At 44.9% G+C, this 23789-nt stretch overlaps 1 protein-coding gene and 1 pseudogene across 1 annotated transcript in view; one reads left to right on the forward strand and one right to left on the reverse strand.

Annotated features, from left to right (window-relative positions):
* LOC116501286 (mitogen-activated protein kinase kinase kinase 1-like) overlaps positions 1 to 3365 on the reverse strand; it is a 35142-nt gene extending 31777 nt beyond the window's left edge. The window contains 1 exon segment of the mRNA XM_032206804.1: positions 3165 to 3365. Coding sequence (XP_032062695.1) covers positions 3165 to 3365 — 201 coding nt within the window.
* A 2637-nt stretch (positions 3366 to 6002) lies between these two features.
* Positions 6003 to 23789, forward strand: part of LOC116501287 — a 31233-nt pseudogene continuing 13446 nt past the window's right edge.

Below are 23789 nucleotides of genomic sequence, written 5' to 3' on the forward strand. Positions count from 1 at the left end.
GATTCTGTGATTCTGTGAGCTACATGGCGTACTTTTACAACCAGGTTCTCCACACAGGCAGCTATATCTTGCCACAGTGCAGCAGCCCAGATGGGTTTGCCCTGGTGCTGCCAGTTGTTTTGCTTCCATTGCTGTAACTACCTCCACAGGACATTTGCTACCATCCATGAATCAGTATAGAGATAGAGTACTGGCCACTTTTCTCATTCAGCAATATCTAAAGCCAGCTGGATGGCCTTCACTTCTGCAAACTGACTCGATTCACCTTCTCCCTCAGCAGCTTCTGCAACTTGTCACGTAGGACTCCATACAGCAGCCTTCCACCTTCGATGCTTTCCCACAATACGACAGGACCCATCAGTGAACAGGGCATATTTCTTCTCATTTTCTGGTAGCTTGTTGTACAGTGGGGCTTCTTCAGCACGGACCACCTCCTCCTCTGGTGATATCACAAAACATTTGCCTTTTGGCCAGTCCACAGTCACTTCCAAGATTCCTGGGTGACTGGGGTTTCCTATTTGAGCCCACTGAGAAATCAGTGCAACCCACTTACTCCACGTAGCATCAGTTGCATGATGTGTAGAGGAGACCCTTCCTTTCAACATCCAGCCCCAAACCAGGTAGCATCCAGCCAACAGCAGGATCCAGGTGGGGCCATTCTCCCCGGCTGCAGTGCCCATTCCTTACATCTGGTCCTGCTCTGACCGGCCCAAAGGCTACCGCATGAACTGTCTCCCGTTTAATTTGTTCAAAGTCTTGTCATTGCTTGGAGCTCCATTTGGAGTCGTTCTTCATATGGTTTACTTGATAGAAAGGGTTTACAATCAGAGTGTAATTTGGAATGTGCGTTCTCCAAAACCCCACGACACCTAGGAAAGTTTGTGTTTCTTTTTTGCTAGTTGGTGGAGACATAGCTATTATTTTGTTGATCACATCCATTGAGATTTGACGAAATCCATCTTGCCATTTTATTCCTAAAAACTGGATCTCTCGTGCAGGTCCTTTGACTTTATTTTGTTTTATGGCAAAACCAGCCTTCAGAAGGATTTGGACTATTTTCTTCCCTTTCTCAAAAACTTCCTCTGCTGTGTCACCCCACACAATGATGTCATCGATGTACTGCAGGTGTTCAGGAGCTTCCCACTGTGTATAGGGACAAGGTTTTGGTAGCAGGGGACTGCAGGGGTGACCTCTGTGAGAAGAACCCAGAACCTGCCCCATGTCAGCTAAGGACCAGTTTCAGCTGGCTCCAAAAGGGCGCACCACTGCCCAGAGCCGAGCCAATAAGCGATGTAGGTTGCACCTCTGTGAGAGCATTTTTAATAAAGGAAAAAGAAATGCTGCTCAACAGCAGCTGGGAGAGTAAGGAGTGAGGAACAGCCCTGCAGACACCAAGGTCAGTGAAGAAGGAGGGGAGGAGGTACTCTAGGTGCTGGAGCTGAAGTTCTCCTTCAGCCTGTGGAGATGCCCATGGTGGAGCAGGCTGTCCCCCTGCAGCCCATGGTGTACCACGGAGGAGCAGATTTCCATGCTGCAGCCCGTGGAGGAGCCCACAGTGGAGCAGGTGGATATGACCCGAAGGACTCTGTGGCGTGTGGAGAGCCCCCACTAGAGCAGACTCTGGGCCGTACCTGTAGCCCGTGGAGAAGAGCTCATGCAGGAGCAGGTGACCTGGCAGGAGCTGCCACCCATGGGGGGACCCATGTTGGAGCATTTTGCTCCTGACAGATGGACCCCGTGGTACGGACCCATATCTGGAGCAGTTCTTGAAGAACTGCTGCCTGTGGGAAGCCCACACAGGATCAGTTTGGGAAGGACTGCATCCCAAGGGAGGGACCCCATGCAGGATCAGGGGAAGAGAGTGACCATGAAGGAGTGGCGGAGATGAAGTGCTCTAGACTGACCACAACCCCCATTTCCTTCTTCCCCTGTGCTGCTCGTGGGGAGGAGGTAGAAGAGGGTGGATGGGGGGGAAGGTGTCTTTAATTTAAAAAAAAAAAAATTTTTGTTTCTCACTTCTATAACTTGTTAGTAATAGGTAATAAATTTTATTAATCTCCCTATGCTGAGTCTGTTTTGCCCGTGACAATAATTGTTGAGTGATCTCTCTGTTCTTATGTCAACCCTTGAGCCCTTTACATCATATTTTCTCCCTCTTTCCCTTTGAGAGGCGGGAATGAGAGAGCGGTTATGGTGGAGTTTGGCTGCCCACCTGAGTGAAACCATCACACCCTGTTCCAGTGCAGACTGGATCAGTCCATGGCAAATGGTAGGGCTGTGTTTCCACCCCTGAGGCAGTCGATTCCAGGTGTATCGGACGGCCCTCCAAGTAAAAGCAAACTGTGGCCTGCACGCTACTGCCAACGTGATGTAGAAAAAACGCATTAGCAATATCACTTGTGGCATACCACTTGACTGCCTTTGATTACGGTTCATATTGGAGTTCTAACATGTCCGGCACAGCAGCACTCATTGGTGGCGTGACTTCCTTCAGGCCACAGTAGTCCACTGTTAGTCTCCATTCACCATTAGACTTTTGCACTGGCCATATGGGACTATTACTTCCTGGCTGGAAGCAGGGCCCCTCTATTCCTGGTCATAACATTCATTACTGTGTCTGGGGGATTGCCTGCTGGAAATTGGAGCAGCCATTTTTTCAGAGAACCCCCCTTTTGCAATTGTTTTTCCTCGCACCTCATGTACCCATGCCTCTAGGGTCAAGGTAGAATTTCCATCCCATTTTCTCATGTCCTCTCCATGGTCATGCAGGTAAAACCACAGGGTGGCATGGGGTGTATACCCACTATATCTTTTTTCTTGAACAGAGGGACGCTTACCCCAATAGCTGAGACACTGGTTTGTAGAGATGGGGAGGAAGATAAATTCTCTTTAAGTTGGTGGACCTCTAGAGAAAGCTTCTCCACAGCCCAAATGAAGGCCCATAGGGAAGAAGAAAGACTTTCTTCGTGCTGCCAGAGTTACCTAGTCAATTCTTCCATCATGGATTCCTCTCGGTCTTTCCAGGTCATTACTGCCAATGAGCTGTCATATAATCACGGTACACTCTGTACAAACTTCCACCACATGGGTCATGTATGCTCGACTTCATCTGGTTCTTTTGATAGCTGCTCTTTTTCTAGGTCATCATAAATCACCTCCCATACGGCTAATTCCCTCAGGTACTGGATTCCCTCCTCTATGGTCACCCACTTGCCTGGTTGACATACAAGATCTTCCTTGAAGGGATACCTTTCCTTCACAGCTGACAGGAGACACCTCCAGAGGCTGAAGATTTGCGCTCCTTTTCGAATAGCTTTGTCAATGCCTGTGTCTGTGGGAGGAGATCCCAGCCGCCTGGCTTCCATGCCCTCTAATTCCAGGCTATTGGTCCTGCTATCCCAGAACTGGAACAGCTAGGTGACAACATGTTCAATTGGACAACTGCTGAAATCTTTTATGTATATCTCATAACTCACCCTAGGATAGACATTGGGTAGTTATTGATGCTTTTATGATAGCTTCCTCTTTGTCTTCCTGTTCATCTGATGGCCCAGCCACTTTCGGTGTAGCCTTCTTCTTCCTCCTCAGTCTGAGTAGGAGTTCCTCTGCTTTCTAAATGAACTTACTTTCTCATCTGTTGTTTCATCTTGGATGCAGGGGCAACTAATACTAGCACAGTTTGGTTCCCTGGCCAACCTTGGAGCCTGTCACATGGGTTGGAGTGGCTGCATGGCCCGTCACAGGGGTTGGAAGTGCTGTAGGGCCGATTGCAGGGTTTGGGCTGGCGTTGATTGCAGTTCACTAAGCATAGGCCAAGTCCCAGAACATTGCAGTGATTTGTGTCTCTTTGGAATTGCCAGGGTGTTAGAGGACGCACGGCTGAAAGCACGACAGACACCAGTAGAGTCAGATCATGCTCCCTTTTATTGCCGGAATAGCCTAACTTTTATAGTGAACTTAACAGGGGCAGACAGTGTTTCACACAAGATTATTGGTCAAAAGCACTCAGACAAACAACTACAAGAAAACAACCCCACCTGCAAGAAAACAACCCCCTTGTGATTAGCAGTCACGCAGACCTTGTCCTTGAAGCCAGCTGCTGGTAACAATATTTTTCTGAATTCCTCAATTGGGCGATGTGGGAACACTTTCGTGGGAACTTCTCATAGTTGCCCTGGTAGCTTGGTTTGCTCAGCTACAGCAGGCCAAGGGATTTGCTAAGGCCTACTCCTGGTTGCTTAAAGCAAGCTCAGATCGAACAATTGTTCCACGGACTCATGTCCACGCCCTTTGTGCCAATTCCCAACACCAGGGTGAGGACACACCTTTTTTTGAGAATTCCGACAACTTTTTAGGATTTTGAAGTTGTTCAGGGGTGAATTTCCAAAGCATTGGAGGTACCCACTGCTCTAGATGCCTGCCCATATCCTCCCGCTCTCCCTGCCACTCACAACTATCCTGCCTCCGGACAGATCTCCGGATGAGATTTCTAAGTAGTTGTTTAAACTTAAACAAAACCTGAAGCGCATTCAGGAGACATAACAATGAGAACACACTGCTTTGAACATCCCAAGGATATTCAAAATTTTGAAAAGCTATTGTAACTATCCTGGATGAGAAGGGGGGGGTGAAGGGAAAAGGGAGGGTGAAGAAGTGGGGAATAGCATCCCCGTGTGTCCTCCCCCATAGATTGGTTTCCTGAGTAGAAAAGGTAAATGGTGTAATTGTTAATAGTTTCTGAGATATGGGTTCCAAAGTATAGAGTTGAAGGCAATCTGACAATGATACGGGCTGCGGCACTCAAGGACTGTCAAGGACAGCCTTCGATCCTAAGGAGAATGTCTGGGTATCGCTGGCTAGGGAACTGAATACCACCATCTTCTGTGCAAGTCTAGCCAGCCCTAGCACACCTGCTGTTACATACCTTGTCGGGGTACCATTAAGTGATTATAGTAATTGTAGTGTTATTAGGTTTAAGTTGTGTTATGTCATGTATTCGACGTCTGATGGAAAACACCTTCGGCCAAGTACTGCTCGTACTAAAAGAAAAAGGGGGAATTGTTGGGAATTGGCACAAAGGGCGTGGACATGAGTCCGTGGAACAATTGTTCGATCTGAGCTTGCTTTAAGCAACCAGGAGTAGGCCTTAGCAAATCCCTTGGCCTGCTGTAGCTGAGCAAACCAAGCTACCAGGGCAACTATGAGAAGTTCCCACGAAAGTGTTCCCACATCGCCCAATTGAGGAATTCAGAAAAATATTGTTACCAGCAGCTGGCTTCAAGGACAAGGTCTGCGTGACTGCTAATCACAAGGGGGTTGTTTTCTTGCAGGTGGGGTTGTTTTCTTGTAGTTGTTTGTCTGAGTGCTTTTGACCAATAATCTTGTGTGAAACACTGTCTGCCCCTGTTAAGTTCACTATAAAAGTTAGGCTATTCCGGCAATAAAAGGGAGCATGATCTGACTCTACTGGTGTCTGTCGTGCTTTCAGCCGTGCGTCCTCTAACACCCTGGCAATTCCAAAGAGACACAAATCACTGCAATGTTCTGGGACTTGGCCTATGCTTAGTGAACTGCAATCAACGCCAGCCCAAACCCTGCAATCGGCCCTACAGCACTTCCAACCCCTGTGACGGGCCATGCAGCCACTCCAACCCATGTGACAGGCTCCAAGGTTGGCCAGGGAACCAAACTGTGCTAGTATTAGTTGCCCCTGCATCCAAGATGAAACAACAGATGAGAAAGTAAGTTCATTTAGAAAGCAGAGGAACTCCTACTCAGACTGAGGAGGAAGAAGAAGGCTACACCGAAAGTGGCTGGGCCATCAGATGAACAGGAAGACAAAGAGGAAGCTATCATAAAAGCATCAATAACTACCCAATGTCTATCCTAGGGTGAGTTATGAGATATACATAAAAGATTTCAGCAGTTGTCCAATTGAACATGTTGTCACCTAGCTGTTCCAGTTCTGGGATAGCAGGACCAATAGCCTGGAATTAGAGGGCATGGAAGCCAGGCGGCTGGGATCTCCTCCCACAGACACAGGCATTGACAAAGCTATTCGAAAAGGAGCGCAAATCTTCAGCCTCTGGAGGTGTCTCCTGTCAGCTGTGAAGGAAAGGTATCCCTTCAAGGAAGATCTTGTATGTCAACCAGGCAAGTGGGTGACCATAGAGGAGGGAATCCAGTACCTGAGGGAATTAGCCGTATGGGAGGTGATTTATGATGACCTAGAAAAAGAGCAGCTATCAAAAGAACCAGATGAAGTCGAGCATACATGACCCATGTGGTGGAAGTTTGTACAGAGTGTACCGTGATTATATGACAGCTCATTGGCAGTAATGACCTGGAAAGACCGAGAGGAATCCATGATGGAAGAATTGACTAGGTAACTCTGGCAGCACGAAGAAAGTCTTTCTTCTTCCCTATGGGCCTTCATTTGGGCTGTGGAGAAGCTTTCTCTAGAGGTCCACCAACTTAAAGAGAATTTATCTTCCTCCCCATCTCTACAAACCAGTGTCTCAGCTATTGGGGTAAGCGTCCCTCTGTTCAAGAAAAAAGATATAGTGGGTATACACCCCATGCCACCCTGTGGTTTTACCTGCATGACCATGGAGAGGACATGAGAAAATGGGATGGAAATTCTACCTTGACCCTAGAGGCATGGGTACATGAGGTGCGAGGAAAAACAATTGCAAAAGGGGGGTTCTCTGAAAAAATGGCTGCTCCAATTTCCAGCAGGCAATCCCCCAGACACAGTAATGAATGTTATGACCAGGAATAGAGGGGCCCTGCTTCCAGCCAGGAAGTAATAGTCCCATATGGCCAGTGCAAAAGTCTAATGGTGAATGGAGACTAACAGTGGACTACTGTGGCCTGAAGGAAGTCACGCCACCAATGAGTGCTGCTGTGCCGGACATGTTAGAACTCCAATATGAACCGTAATCAAAGGCAGTCAAGTGGTATGCCACAAGTGATATTGCTAATGCGTTTTTTCTACATCACGTTGGCAGTAGCGTGCAGGCCACAGTTTGCTTTTACTTGGAGGGCCGTCCGATACACCTGGAATCGACTGCCTCAGGGGTGGAAACACAGCCCTACCATTTGCCATGGACTGATCCAGTCTGCACTGGAACAGGGTGTGATGGTTTCACTCAGGTGGGCAGCCAAACTCCACCATAACCGCTCTCTCATTCCCGCCTCTCAAAGGGAAAGAGGGAGAAAATATGATGTAAAGGGCTCAAGGGTTGACATAAGAACAGAGAGATCACTCAACAATTATTGTCACGGGCAAAACAGACTCAGCATAGGGAGATTAATAAAATTTATTACCTATTACTAACAAGTTATAGAAGTGAGAAACAAAAATTTTTTTTTTTTTAAATTAAAGACACCTTCCCCCCCATCCACCCTCTTCTACCTCCTCCCCACGAGCAGCACAGGGGAAGAAGGAAATGGGGGTTGTGGTCAGTCTAGAGCACTTCATCTCCGCCACTCCTTCATGGTCACTCTCTTCCCCTGATCCTGCATGGGGTCCCTCCCTTGGGATGCAGTCCTTCCCAAACTGATCCTGTGTGGGCTTCCCACAGGCAGCAGTTCTTCAAGAACTGCTCCAGATATGGGTCCGTACCACGGGGTCCATCTGTCAGGAGCAAAATGCTCCAACATGGGTCCCCCCATGGGTGGCAGCTCCTGCCAGGTCACCTGCTCCTGCATGAGCTCTTCTCCACGGGCTACAGGTACGGCCCAGAGTCTGCTCTAGTGGGGGCTCTCCACACGCCACAGAGTCCTTCGGGTCATATCCACCTGCTCCACTGTGGGCTCCTCCACGGGCTGCAGCATGGAAATCTGCTCCTCCGTGGTACACCATGGGCTGCAGGGGGACAGCCTGCTCCACCATGGGCATCTCCACAGGCTGAAGGAGAACTTCAGCTCCAGCACCTAGAGTACCTCCTCCCCTCCTTCTTCACTGACCTTGGTGTCTGCAGGGCTGTTCCTCACTCCTTACTCTCCCAGCTGCTGTTGAGCAGCATTTCTTTTTCCTTTATTAAAAATGCTCTCACAGAGGTGCAACCTACATCGCTTATTGGCTCGGCTCTGGGCAGTGGTGCGCCCTTTTGGAGCCAGCTGAAACTGGTCCTTAGCTGACATGGGGCAGGTTCTGGGTTCTTCTCACAGAGGTCACCCCTGCAGTCCCCTGCTACCAAAACCTTGTCCCTATACACAGTGGGAAGCTCCTGAACACCTGCAGTACATCGATGACATCATTGTGTGGGGTGACACAGCAGAGGAAGTTTTTGAGAAAGGGAAGAAAATAGTCCAAATCCTTCTGAAGGCTGGTTTTGCCATAAAACAAAATAAAGTCAAAGGACCTGCACGAGAGATCCAGTTTTTAGGAATAAAATGGCAAGATGGATTTCGTCAAATCTCAATGGATGTGATCAACAAAATAATAGCTATGTCTCCACCAACTAGCAAAAAAGAAACACAAACTTTCCTAGGTGTCGTGGGGTTTTGGAGAACGCACATTCCAAATTACACTCTGATTGTAAACCCTTTCTATCAAGTAAACCATATGAAGAACGACTCCAAATGGAGCTCCAAGCAATGACAAGACTTTGAACAAATTAAACGGGAGACAGTTCATGCGGTAGCCTTTGGGCCGGTCAGAGCAGGACCAGATGTAAGGAATGGGCACTGCAGCCGGGGAGAATGGCCCCACCTGGATCCTGCTGTTGGCTGGATGCTACCTGGTTTGGGGCTGGATGTTGAAAGGAAGGGTCTCCTCTACACATCATGCAACTGATGCTACGTGGAGTAAGTGGGTTGCACTGATTTCTCAGTGGGCTCAAATAGGAAACCCCAGTCACCCAGGAATCTTGGAAGTGACTGTGGACTGGCCAAAAGGCAAATGTTTTGTGATATCACCAGAGGAGGAGGTGGTCCGTGCTGAAGAAGCCCCACTGTACAACAAGCTACCAGAAAATGAGAAGAAATATGCCCTGTTCACTGATGGGTCCTGTCGTATTGTGGGAAAGCATCGAAGGTGGAAGGCTGCTGTATGGAGTCCTACGTGACAAGTTGCAGAAGCTGCTGAGGGAGAAGGTGAATCGAGTCAGTTTGCAGAAGTGAAGGCCATCCAGCTGGCTTTAGATATTGCTGAATGAGAAAAGTGGCCAGTACTCTATCTCTATACTGATTCATGGATGGTAGCAAATGTCCTGTGGAGGTAGTTACAGCAATGGAAGCAAAACAACTGGCAGCACCAGGGCAAACCCATCTGGGCTGCTGCACTGTGGCAAGATATAGCTGCCTGTGTGGAGAACCTGGTTGTAAAAGTACGCCATGTAGCTCACAGAATCACAGAATCACATAATCGTCTAGGTTGGAAGAGACCTCAACATCACCTAGTTCAACCTCTGACCTAACACTAACCAGTCCTGCACTAAACCATATCACTAAGCTCTACATCTTTTAAAGACCTCCAGTGATGGTGACTCCACCACTTCCCTGGGCAGCCCATTCCAATGCCTCACAACCCTCTCAGTAAAGAAGTTCTTCCTAATATCCAACCTAAAACTCCCCTGGCGCATCTTCAGCCCATTCCCCCGCGTCCTGTCACCAGGCATGTGGGAGAATAGACCAATCCCCACCTCGCTACAGCCTCCTTTAAGGTATCTGTAGAGAGCAATAAGGTCGCCCCTGAGCCTCCTTTTCTCCAGGCTGAACAACCCCAGCTCCCTCAGCCGCTCCTCGTAGGACTTGTTCTCCAGACCCCTCACCAGTTTCGTCGCCCTTCTCTGGACTCTCTCGAGCACCTCGTTGTCCTTCTTGTAGCGAGGGGCCCAAAACTGAACACAAGACTCAGGGTGCGGCCTCACCAGAGCCGAGTACAGGGGGACAATCACTTCCCCAGACCTGCTGGCCACACTGCTTCTTATACAAGCCAGGATGCTGTTGGCCTTCTTGGCCACCTGAGCACACTGCTGGCTCATATTCAGCCGACTATCCACCAATACTTCCAGGTCCTTCTCTGCCAGGCAGCTTTCTAACCGCTCATCTCCCAGCCTGTAGCCCTGCTTGGGGTTGTTGTGCCCCCAGTGCAGGATCCGGCACTTGGCCTTGTTGAAGCTCATGCAGTTGACCTCAGGCCATTGGTCCAGCCTATCCAGATCCTCCTGCAGAGCCTTCCTACCCTCGAGCAGATCGACACACTGTAGTGGGTTTACGTGGCAAGTTTTTGGTATCAGGGGGCTATAGGGGTGGTTTCTGTGAGAAAGATCTAGAAGCTGCCCCATGTTTGGGAAGGGCCCCATTGTTTTCCAGATCTGAGCCAATAAGCGATGTTGTTTGCGCCTCTGTGAGAGCATATTTAAGACAGGGAAAAAACGCTGCGCCAGACAGCAGCCGGGAGAGTCAAGGGAGTGAGAAACAGCCTGCAGGTGCCAAGGTCAGTGTAGAGGGAGGGGGAGAGGTGCTCCAGGCGCCAGAGCAGAAGTCCCCTGTGGCCTGTGGTGAGGACCATGGTGAAGCAGGATGTCCCCCTGCAGCCCATGGAGTACCACGGTGGAGCAGGGTTCCATGCTGCAGCCCGTGGAGGAGACCACGGTGGAGCAGGTGGCCCTGCACCGACGGAGGCTGCCGCCTGTGGAAGACCCCTGCCGGAGTAGATTCCGGGCCAGACCTGTAGCCCGTGGAGAGGAGCCCACGCAGGAGCAGGTGACCCGGCAGGAGCTGCTGCCCGTAGGGGAGCCAGGTTGGAGCAGTTTTCTCCTGAGGGATGGACCCCGTGGTACGGACCCATATCTGGAGCAGTTCTGAAAGAGCTGCTGCCTGTGGGAACCCCACGCCGGATCAGTTCATCAAGGACTGCATCCCGTGGGTGGGACCCCACAGCACAGGGGATGAGAGTGACCGAGAAGGAGCGGCAGAGAAGTGCTGTAGACTGACCATAACCCCCATTCCCCGTTCCCCTGCGCCGCTCGGGGGGAGGAGGTGGAAGAGGGTGGATGGGGGGGAAGGTGCTTTTGGTTTGCTTTTTCCTTTGTTTTCTCACTTCTCTCGCTTGTTAGTAATAGGCAATAAATCTTACTATCTCCTTATGCCGAGTCTGTTTTGCCCGTTACAATAATTATTGCGTGATTTTCTCGCCCTTATCTCAATCCTTGAGACCTTTTCTCATATTTTCTCCCCATTCCTCTTTGAGGAGGGGGAGTGAGAGAGCGGCTGTGGTGGAGCTCGGCTGCCCACTCGAGCGGAACCACGACACACACGCACCTACCTTGGTGTCATCTGTGACCTTACTGAGGGTGCACTCGATCCCCTCATCCAGATCATCGATGAAGATATTAAAGAGGACCGGCCCCAGCACCGAGCCCTGGGGAATGCCACTAGTGACTGGCCTCCAACTGGATTTGACTCCATTCACCACAACTCTTTGGGCCCGGCTATCCAGCCAGTTTTTAACCCAACGAAGCGTACGCCAGTCCAAGCCATGAGCAGCCAGTTTCTTGAGGAGAATGTTGTGGGGAATGGTGTCAAAAGCCTTGCTGAAGTCAAGGTAGACCACATCCATAGCCTTTCCATCCACCCAGTGTGTCACTTTGTCATAGAAGGAGATCAGGTTCGTCAAGCAGGACCTGCCTTTCATAAACCCATGCTGACTGGGCCCGATCGCCCGCTTGCCCTGCAAGTGCCGCGTGATAACACTCAAGATAATCTGCTCCATGAGCTTCCCTGGCACTGAGGTCAAACTGACAGGCCTATAGTTCACCGGGTCTGCCCTCTGGCCCTTCTTGTAGATGGGCGTCACGTTTGGTAGCCACCAGTCATCTTGGACCTCCCCCAGTAGCCAGGACTGCTGATAAATGATGGAAAGCGGCTTGGCCAGCTCCTCCGCCAGTTCTCTCAGTATCCTCGGGTGGATCCCATCTGGCCCCATCGACCTGCGCACATCCAAGTGCTGTAGCAGGTTGCCAAACATTTCCTCATGGATAGTGAGGGCCACATCCTGCTCCCCATCCCCTTCCACCAGCTCAGGGTACTGGATATCCAGAGAACAACTGCTCTTGCTGCTAAAGACTGAGGCAAAGAAGGCATTAAGGCATTAGGCCTTTCTAATTTTGTCCCTGCACAGCCTCGCAACATCCTTATAGTCCTCCCGCATGGCCCGCCTTCTTATGATCTCTCAAAGATCATAAACCCTCTTTTGTCTCCTATACTCAAGCCACAACTATCTGTTGAGCCAGGCCGGTCTTCTTCCGCGCCGGCTTGTCTTTGGGCACATGGGGACAGACCGCTCCTGCGCCATTAAGATTTCCTTCTCAAAGAGTGCCCAGCCTTGCTGGACTTCTCTGCCCTTCAAAACCACCTCCGAAAGGGACTAAAATATTCCATATCTGTGTCTAAATTGAGTGTTGATGCAATAGAGCGCTTTATTAGGAGTATAAACGATTACTCTGGTTGAGCATTTTTCTGTGCAACACCGTGCACAGTGATTTGCTTCCAGTATCTGCGCTAACTAACTGTTTCAGCTGTATTGCAGGCAGAAAAACAGTCCAGGGTTCTTACAGGGCACAGAACACCTTAATTTTTCTGTATTGCTTCCAGGTTTAAAGTAATTTTATTTTGTAACAAGTGGTCATACTGTGCTGTAGAAATAATAAACCTAATATTTCTCGTCTGATACATACAGTATATAATAAATGGATTCAAGGTTATAACTCTTATATAGGCAGACAATGACTGTAGGAAAAAAAATCATTTTAATCCTACTGTCCAAATGGGGGAACTGCTGTCCTTTGGGATACCATGAATGACAGATAAGCACTTTAAGAATAAATCAGTTGCTTCTACAACTAATGGAAGTGGCACAAACGGACGGGAAAAACGTTCTTGTTTTTATATGTTTTGCATATAGACTAACAAGAAAACACCTATGAGATGTTAATATTGGAAACTAGCAAATTTGCAAACTTTGTATGTCTGAATTATGGCTTAATTATATAATGCTAGAAAAACAAGTTTTGATGGGTTTGCGTTGCTTTAAAGTGAAATGATTAATTTGTAATTCTAACACTCATGGTTTAATTCCTGCAAGGTGGTGAAACCTATCCCTGTGAAAGGAGATGCATATGAAAAGAACAAGATATCTCAAGAACCTCAAGCTGAAGGACAAAGCACTGCTTGTTCACCTATGCAGAAAGGAAGGCATAGTCCTTCTCCTGGTAGCTCCTCTTCATCGTCCTCTAGGACTGTTAAATCTGAATCACCAGGTGTTAGAAGAAAAAGGGTATCTGCAGTACATGTAAGTTGCAAGCTGTGATGTAATTACTAATTTGGCTATATTCTGCAATCTTTTGCTTAAAAGAGAGGCAATTAGTATGTAATCCTCGCTGGGTAGGGCAAGATGCTGATGTAAAAAAGGGGTGTTATGACACAGTATCACTTGAGAGTGTTACATTTCTCTTATGTATGGAACTTTATTCTCTGCTCTTAGGTGTGTTTCTTCTTTTTAATTCAGTCATGCTTTCGGTTTTTTGTTTGTTTGTTTTGTTTTGTTTTGTAGGAAATAAATGAGGCCATATGTTCTCTTAGTTAGATTTGCACAAAGAGATGTCAGTAGTTTTTCTCTGTAGTTTTGCATGTCAGTTCTCCAGGCAAGTATATTCCCTCGAGGAAAAGATTGTTGATTAGAGTAAGATTCCTGTAGAAAAGAGTTACTGGTATGCTATTTGTGATCCTCTGTTTCAGGACTGTTCTTTGCATACAGATTGGTGACGTTTTAGGTATTTGCATTGTTAGATGATAAAATCTATACCATTGCATTTGAGAAGATCAGGAATGGAGTGGAATATTTTGAGCATTAATTACTGACTTCATTAGAGAAGATCAGGAATATAGTGTTTTGAGCAATAGTATATAACAGATTACAAACATACTCATCCACAGTTAATCTTCTGTTGACTTGTATACAATTTCACAATGCAATTAGAGTAAGAATAAAGTCTAATTGCTTTTATTGTCCCATTGCTCTAACAAAGGATTCCAAAATCAGTAAAATATGTACTGTTATTCCACTGAACTAGGAATTAATATCACACAATATAGCACTGTAGAACAAATCCTTTCCTCTTAATAAGAGAAATTAAAATGTTAAAAGGCTATTAATGAAGACTTGAAAACTGAAGCAACTTAAAAGTCTCCTTTTCTGTCATAATACCAGACAAAATTTCAGTTATAAAAATTTCAATTAAAAATTCTTGTTTTTCTTCTGCCCTCTAGTTCTGGTCATAAAAGAAAATTAATCATTTTAAATTCATGTAGTCTAATCAAGTCGTAGTTTCTTCAGGTCTGAGGGACTCTTATTCTATGACATTCTGAACAAAATACATAGCTAAACTTTCTATTTCCTTCCTGGAAACAATGGAACCACTTTTGTAGCATCAGAATGGACGAATAACACTGCCTCAAAGAGCCCCATCTCCAGATGGCTTCTCTCCATACAACCCTGAAGAAACAAATCGTCGTGTCAATAAAGTTATGCAAGCTAGGCTGTACCTGCTGCAGTAGATAGGACCCTACTCTTTCTTAATTGGAGGAGACAGCCCTGATAATAAATACAGAGTGTTTATTGGGCCTCAGATAAAGAACATTGTTGTGTTGTCTGTATCTTTTATTAATTTATAATAAATTATAATTTTATTAATTTATAATTAATCTTGGAAAACCGTTGTCCTGGTTTCAGCATGTTATCAACACTCTTCTCATCCTAATCCAAAACACAGCACCCTACCAGCTACTAGGAGGAAAATTAACTATCCTAGCTGAAACCAGGACAACTGTACAAAACCAAATTAGATTGTCAGTCAGCAACCCATGCTAATGGTTCTGTAAAGCAATGTTTAAAAGATGCAATACGTGCTCATATAGCATAGTAATCAGCTTGTATTTTTATCAAATATGTAGCAAGTACTATTTTTGTCCGAAGTTTCTCTTAAGAAAAAGATTCTAGTTAAAGAAATCTTTACTAACGTTCCATATATTTCTTATTCCTACAAGTAGCTCCTAATTATATGTCTTATTAAGCATTTTTGGCTAAAATTTGGCCACTTACTTTCCTGGTTTCTCACCCTGAAATGCTTTATTTCTTTAACTATGGGGTAGCTATAAATGACAAGCAATGTCATAATTCCTTTAATGGAGTGATAATATCATTAATACCCATAATAAGGTCCTTTTCAGAGACTTTCATAGTACTACTGTGATGCTGTATTGGGGAACATGTAGGTTTTTGTGTAAGCAGAAACATGTCATTTAAGTTTGCCGTCATGTTACAGATATATATTATGATTATATGCATAAATTCCTTTTAGTATGGAGAGTAACAATAGCTTTCAGTTGATTTTTTGAAAAAGAAAGGAGAAAACTGATGCTATAATTGTCAGATTTTTTTCAGACATATTCCTAAATAATATTTTGGGAATTCCCTTTTCTGAAAGGCCATGTAAGAAGATATTTATGCCCATATTTGAAATACTATTTTGCATTAAATACTCTTTTTTGAAAAGTAGGAGGGCCTAGTATACACTTCCATGATGCACCTAAATGTGGAAAAATGATCCATGTAATTATCAAGTCAGTAGAGCCCTCCCTAGCTTATACTTTTCTTTGCAGACTTGTAGCTGTGGCTGTGGAACATTTTATATTCATCTGCTATTTGTTATGCTGCGTGTATTCCAGCTTGAACCCTCAGACCCAATGCTATGGAGAAAGACACTGAAGAACTTTGAGGTAATCAATCTCATAAAGATCTAATGGCAGATCTAAAATATACTCCAGGTAGAATTCTTTAGGGTACTGTCTTAAAAATGATCAAAACTGCTGCATTTCAAAGCAACAAGAATGTGGTTTTAATCGTTTTTAATTCAGTTTCAAGAGCTATGTAAGTAGAAAAAAAATCTGCAAATAAAAGATGTAACTAAAAGAATTAGTAGAGAGCTGCAGTTTAGTGAATGATTCAAATTTAATGTCGCCATGAGTTGAAAGATAAGCAGAACAGGGGTCCTCAGAAGTATTTGTATATACTTAAAGCTGTAAGCTATTTTTAATAAATAAATAGCTTTTTGCTGTAAGCTGTGTTTCTTGTGATCTGTTGATTAGTAAGACTTCTGAAATTCCTGTTACTTCTGCTGCTAATACATTATTGTGAAGGTCAATAGATCTTTAAGCAGTAGTTAAGCTTTAGTAACGTTGCCTTTAAATATAAGCAATTCATAGCATAAATACAACTGTTGCTATATTTTTCTGATGGTAGGTTGAGAGTTTGTTCCAGAAATATCACAGTAGGCGTAGCTCGAGGATCAAAGCTCCATCTTGTAACACCATCCAGAAGTTGCACCTGCTCCTGCGTGGGCTCCTCTCCATGGGCTACAGGTCTGGCCCGGAGCCTTCTCAGGCAGAGGCTCTCCATGGGCCGCAGCATCCTTCAGGTCAGAACTACCTGCTCCTCCATATGCTGCAGTGTGGAAATCTGCACCACCGTGGTACACCATGGGCTGCAGGGGGACAGCCTGCTCCACCATGGGCATCTCCACAGGCTGCAGGAGAACTTCAGCTCCTGCGCCTGGAGCACCTCCTCCCCCTCCTTCTTCAGTAACCTTGGTGTCTGCAGGGTTATTTCTCACTCCTCTCTCCCAGCTGCTGATTCACAGCAGTTTTTCCCTTTCTTAAATTTGCTCTCACAGAGGCACAACCAGCATTTCTCATTGGCTTGGCTCTGGCCAGAGATGGGTTCCTTTTGGAGCCAGCTGAAACTGGCCCTTATCTGACATGGGGCAGCATCTGGACTCTTCTCACAGAGGCCACCACTACAACCCCCTGCTACCAAACCCTTGCCATGTAAACCCAATAAACAATCACGATTTTTTTTTTTTTATTATTTTTAGTAGTATAAAGGATGAAGAACAGATGTGCTCCATTTGTTTGTTAGGCATGCTGGATGAAGAGAGCCTGCCTGTGTGTGAGGATGGCTGCAGGAACAAATTACACCACTGCATGTCAATATGTATGTTATCATCTTTGTCTCATTAAATTCTGGTGACTCTAAATATCAAAAAGTATTATAACTTTGTGTGTTGTTTTTTTTTTTGTTGTTTATTCACAAATCAAGCTTGTAATTTAGTGCTTTTAGAAAGAAGTTAACTGAAGGGCTAGAGGTTTGAACCTCTTTTACCTGAATGAGATTATGTCCAATCTCAGAGCAAGGTTAGGAGCAGACTTTATTCCTCTGCAACTCGACATTAGAGTTCATGAGAGTCATCCACGATCAGCTTGGATTATATAGTAAATTATGGAATATTCTTACATACTACATTAAATAAAGTATATAAATAGCTAGTTTGCTTTAGCAAATAAAATTCAGTCTCATGTATATTAGTACTTTTTTAAAAACATTGCTTATGTTTGACGTATAAAAAGACCCATATTTCAGTTCATAACTTTTAATATTAATTATAGTGCTAGACTGAAGCATTTCTGCATACAGAAATGTTTAAATGCACATATTTATCAGGCTGCTGCAGTGGCTCAGTTCAGAAACGTTTATCCTGAAACTGACATTCTTCAGTAAAATTTAGGTATACTAATGCCATCTTCTGGTTATATACACTATAAAACTGGAATACATATTATCCTGTTGCTGTGTTCCAGGGGCAGAAGAATGTAGAAGAAACAGAGAGCCACTTATATGTCCTCTTTGTAGATCTAAATGGAGATCTCATGATTTCTATAGGTAAGCAGTCAGTCTGAGTATAACAAACTATCTGTTTCTGGATCTCTAGAAGTATTCTTAAATACAGTGAAGTATTTACTTTGGTCAGTGTTTCGTTTGTTAATCCATGTTATTTGTTGTTAATCTGTAGTCATGAATTGCCAACCCCTGTGGTTTCTTCTGTTCTCCATGTGGTTCAGCAACAAACTCAACAGCAATCTACAGTTGGATCACAGAGGAGAACCCAAGATAGCAATTTTAACCTTACTCACTATGGGGTCCAGCAGATCCCTTCTGCCTATAAAGGTTTCGCTGAGCCATGGATTCAGGTAATTTTACTTTGCAAAAGAAGCTTCAAATGTAAAAAATGATTTTGAACCATTACGCTAGATTTGCTATACTTGGTGAATATTACATTTACACAGCACTAATGCAAAACTACTTTAATTTCCTTCAGAAGAAACTATGATCATTGTGCCTACTGGCCAGTAATGAAATATGCTTATGCAGTATTTGCTCCTGCTATTTTTAATAACTGAAGGAGCTTTCTTCTGAAAGAGCTTGGAATGAGGAAAGTTATGTTGGGAATTGGCATACAGGACGTGGACATGTGCCCGTGGAACAATTGTTCAATTTGAGCTTGCTTTAAGCAACCAGGGGTAGGCCTTAGAAAATCTCAGGGCCTGCTGTAGCTGAGCAAACCAAGCTGCCAGAGTAACTGTGAGAAGCTCCCACGGCTATGACTCCCACATCGCCCAATTAAGGAACTCAGAAAATACTGTTACCAGCAGCTGGCTTCAAGGACAAGGTTTACGTGACTGCTAATCACAAGGGGTTCTTTTCTTGCAGGTGGGGTTGTTTTCTTGTAACTGTTTGTCTGAGTGCTTTTGACCAATGATCTTGTGTGAGACACTGTCCGCCCCTGTTAAGTTCACTATAAAAGTTAGGCTATTCGGGCAATAAAATGGAGCTTGCTGATCACTCATATTGAGTGCGCTTGTCTTCCTTCCGTCGACAACAAATGTCCTCGCAACAAATGGCGCCCGAACAGGCTGAGACCTGAACGGGATCTGGACACCGCTGGCGGTGAACCTGGGCCACGGTTGGACGGAATACGGGTACCGGTCCTGCAATGCAGCCCAGGAGATGAAAGGGACGTGGATCGCGGCTTGGTCTGACAGGTGACAGGGACGAAAACTTGGAACCCCTGCACCCATGTCGCCGCGGTCTGCAAGGTGAAAGGGACGAAAACTTGGAACCCCTGCACCCGTGTCTCGGAAGGTGAAACGGAGTCCCCGCACCTGGGAGCGCCTATAGAGGGTCCCGCCGGTTATGCGCCGTCGAGGTCTCGCAAAGGCTGCATCGGTGCTAATATAAATAAAGGTATGGAGAGACAAGCGGCGCATGATTTGCTCAAATGCTTTTTAGAAAAGCGGAGCAGGCAGCTTATAGACTGCAAAAAGGATTTAGCGCAGGGTTGTTTTATCAATCCTGATACAGTTTTTGAACAAACAGAGTGGCGTAAATTTGGGGACAAATTGTTTGATGAAGTTATTAATGAAAATAAGGCTGCTAAAAAATTATTGAAGCCTTGGAGAGCAGTCACTAACGCTTTAGCTATACATCAGGCTGAGCAGAGAGTCGCTGCTGCCGCTACAGAGCGACTGGGATTGCCGGGAGGTGCTGCTAGTGTTAACCCTCAACAGGGAGGGAAGGAGGGAGCTGGGGATTGCCCACTGCCGCCTTCAGTGAGAACGATAACGCTGCCTCAGGGGGCTACGGGGCAATGGGAGCCTCCCCCCCCCCCTCAGTCACCGCCACGGGCAGCGTTGCGCTCCGAGCTCCGCGGAATCGAACGGCAGCCGACCCTCACTGTGTGGCGAGTCGGCACAGAGCAGAGGGACGGACATCAGGACCCTGCAGACTGTCTGACGTAACCATGGAAGCAGCGGCGGCTGTGCTGCTTCTCTCTGGCATTCTTTTTATAAGAGGTTTATCTTGCAATGCAAAAAAGACTATTCGTCCCCAGATCGGTGTTATAACTACGTTTCTGGATAAGATTCCGTGGGGTTGCCACATTCTACGGATTACTAATGACGACTTAGCTCTATTACAGGGCAGGAGTGCAGAGTCGCAGATTACACTGCCAAATGACCACCGGCAGGCTCCTTCACAAACAGCTTCTAAGGTTGCAGCCGGCACTGCCTGCGGCCGTATAGCAGACGTTACACTCTCTTTTCTAACTAGTAATCGTGTGTCTCATCCATTTGTGGTGAATGGTCAGTGGCAAAAAGAAAAGGGGGAGAGTAAGGGGCGACAAAGACAGAAACGGTACCAGGAGGATGCCGCTGACACTAACAGCACGGGTAATAGGAGTAGTATAAATGACACAGGTGATGGCAAGGGTGGAATGATAGGGCAGCATTGTCGAGTTCTGGAATGGATTTTCCTACAGATTCATCCAAAAACGAGTGTTCCGTTTTCTCCCACGGGCCAAGTGATGGTTGAACGATCACATCGGGTTTTAAAGGAACAATTAGTGAGATTAAAAGAGATCAAGAACATCAATGAGCGATTGCCCAAGGCATCGGTTGTTGTGAATCACTTATGTTTGATTAGGGACCGAGAAGACCGTCCTGCGAGTATTCATTCTCAAACAATAAAAAACACTGCTAGGCAGGGTTTAGGGACTTATGGCACGGAGACAAGGGGTAACAACTATAGCGTTTGGAACAATCGTACAGCTATGGCCTTACCTCCTGATGGTTTCCTGATTTGCAGGGATAGGGCCTGGCAAGGTATCCCTGCAAATGCTATCGGACGTCCACGTTACTTACGTAAACTTACTATATTTGCTCCTAGCTTGTCGCAGTTGCGTGAGGTCACCAGACATAAATGGGTATTGCTCGCACTGGATTGCAATGATAATGTTGAGTTGCTTGGTGTTGCAGCTAGAGCAGCATTGGCAATTTTTGTGCCAGGAGTGGCATCTGCGGCCGCACTTAACAACTTAGAAAAATTGGTATGCTGGGCCAAGAAACAAGCCCATGCCACGACAGAGATACTTGAGGAGATGTTACCAGATCAAAATAGTCTGCGACATGCGCTCTTACAGGATCAAGCTGCTATTGACTTCTTGCTTTTGGCTCAAGGGCATGGGTGTGAGGACTTTGAGGGAATGTGCTGTTTGAACCTTTTTGATCATAGTGAATCAATTCATAAATCCATTACTTTCCTGAAAGAGCTCATGAGAAAGATTCAATATGAAATCAATCCTTTCAACCAATGGCTGTTGAGGGATTTTTGAAACAGCAAAGATCCCATGGCTTGCTGCAGCTGAGCAAACCAAGCTACCAGGGCAACTATGAGAAGTTCCCATGACAGTGTTCCCACATCGCCCAATTGAGGAATTCAGAAAAATATTGTTGCCAGCAGCTGGCTTCAAGGACAAGGTCTACGTGACTGCTAATCACAAGGGGGTTGTTTTCTTGCAGGTGGGGTTGTTTTCTTGCAGCTGTTTGTCTGAGTGCTTTTGACCAATAATCTTGTGTGAGATACTATCCGTCCCCGTTAAGTTCGCTATAAAACCTAGGCTATTCGGGTAATAAAATGGAGCATGATCTGACCGTACTAGTGTCTGTCGTGCTTTCGGCCGTTCTTCCTGCAACATATGGCCTCTTATTGAAGGTCCATGTAATAAAATATAGTATTCCTAATTTTGGTCTTAACTGTGCAAGTGTCACATAAATACAAAATTGGCACTTACTTAAGTTGGGTTGCAAATAGCCTAAATACTCTCTAGCCTAGAGGTGGGTTCAACTGAGCAGGGATTATACACTTAAAAGAATGGGAGAATGTATGTTGCCTATATTTTTGCTGTAATTTTTGTCTAGCATAGCTGGACCTCGATTTCAGGGTTGTTTACATCAGCATCTAAAAACAAACTCCATACTAAGTAATTAAACCATGGTAAATGAAACTACCCATACTGTCATTCCCCCACATGTCCTAGCAGAGTTTTTGGAGAACTGATGATTCATCATTTATGATGGTTGATTTCTGTCATAGAATTTTTTAAGACTGTATACCCTCTGACATATTTTTGCTGTCAGACTACTTAAAATGATTTTTCACGAGAAACATTTCTTTGCTCTTTTTTGATTGCTCTTCTTAAGTTGTGACATTATTCAATTTGACTCATGTAAGGTTGCTTTTTCCTTGGCAGGTATTTGGAATGGAGTTAGTTGGCTGCTTGTTTTCTCAAAACTGGAATATACGAGAGATGGCACTTAGACGTCTTTCCCATGATGTTAGTGGTGCTCTATTACTGGCTAATGGTGAAAGCACTGGAAATTCTGGAAGTAGCAATGGAAACAACACAAGTGTTGGAGCTCTGGGAGCAGCTAGTGGGTCATCTCAGAACACTACCTCAGAAGATGTCGTGGTTAAATCCTGCTGCAGTGTGCTGTCCATGGTCTGTTCTGACCCTGTCTACAAAGTGTATGTTGCTGCTTTAGTAAGTAGCTGTTTACTCATTGTATTCTAGTAATTTCAAAGCTGCTTCATTTTTGAAGGGGAAGGAAAAGGGCATGTATGAAGTCAAGAATGCTAATTATTGTTGTTGAGCATCACTGCTGACAACTATTAACTATCATCTGAAAGTGGGATGAACAAAATTCTCAGCAAGGGTGAATTGGCATGACTCCACTGGCCAAATATAAGGAAATGCTTGCTACAGTGTTTAGCATTAACAGTAATTGTATGACCAGGTCACTTGCTAGTCACAAAGAGTACATGACTAACCTAAGAGTGAATGCATATTAAGCTATTTATCCTTTTAACATTTCAGTCATATTTTAATGTAATTTATATGAATCTATTCACAACTTAAAAAAAAAGAGCAAACAACAACAAAAAACTATTTGTGTAGCTAATTTAATGTCATATATATTGTTTTTTCTCCTTTCTCTTAGAAAACCTTAAGAGCCATGCTGGTGTATACACCTTGTCATACTTTCGCAGAGAGAACTAAACTATGGCAACTTCTCAAACCAGTTGTAGAGACAATATTAGTTAAATGTGCAGATGGCAACAGGTATGGTGTCTCAAATTCATTTTGGATTGTTACTGAAATGTCTTGCAGCTTCATTTGTTGCTATTTTGTGTGAAACCAGAAGACTATTCATAGGTGGTGGTGAAATAAAGTGTGTGGATAATAAGTATAAATTTATCATTGTATGTTTTTGTTAAAATCTAGTTGCTACAGCCAACTTCAGTCTTGAAAGATGTAGGTTTTGAACACATCTGATTATATTTTTCCAGCATTTACAGATCTTAAATGATGCTTTGCTTTCACAAGGACTTTGTGCCTTAAAATGAAGGAAGATATGTTGGGTGCAGTCATCAACCATCCCCTCCCTCTCAGTTAGTTGGACTGTTTTGGTCTAATTCTCATGAATCTCCTTTAAAACTTTTTCGCAAGTACCAATAATCAAATTTTATATATTTAATATATTTGCACGTATTTCTTACTTCAACAAAAGCTGCTGTAGATCTGTTTCATTAAGTGTTAACATAATGCTGTTACTTTTTATTTCATAGTATAATGTTAGGAGATGGCTATTCTGAGTGAATGCCTTTGGCAGGTCTGGCTTGAGCAGGCTTTGTCTTGTCCCAATCTACCCTGTCTGCTCTGTCAGTCTCAGCACTACTGAAGATGTGTAAAGGCCAAGCGGGAGAGCTGGCAGTTGGGAGAACAATACTTAAATCTGGTAATAATAGCTCTTCATACATAAATGAATTATAATTACAAGCAAATATACTCAAGTGTTTTAAATTAAGTACTGGATTTATCCAAAATCAGCATGGCAAAGAGAACGGTGTTGTTCTTTGGAGGTTCGGGTGGGGTTGGTTTGGGCACACATGTATTTCTGTGTGACACAGTTCTGATCTTTATGGAATTTAGACTGTGAACATATCAAATCCTTATTTTTATCAACTTTTTTTTTTTTTTTTTTTTTTT

Source organism: Aythya fuligula, chromosome W (assembly GCF_009819795.1).
Source record: "Aythya fuligula isolate bAytFul2 chromosome W, bAytFul2.pri, whole genome shotgun sequence".
NCBI lineage: Eukaryota > Metazoa > Chordata > Aves > Anseriformes > Anatidae > Aythya > Aythya fuligula.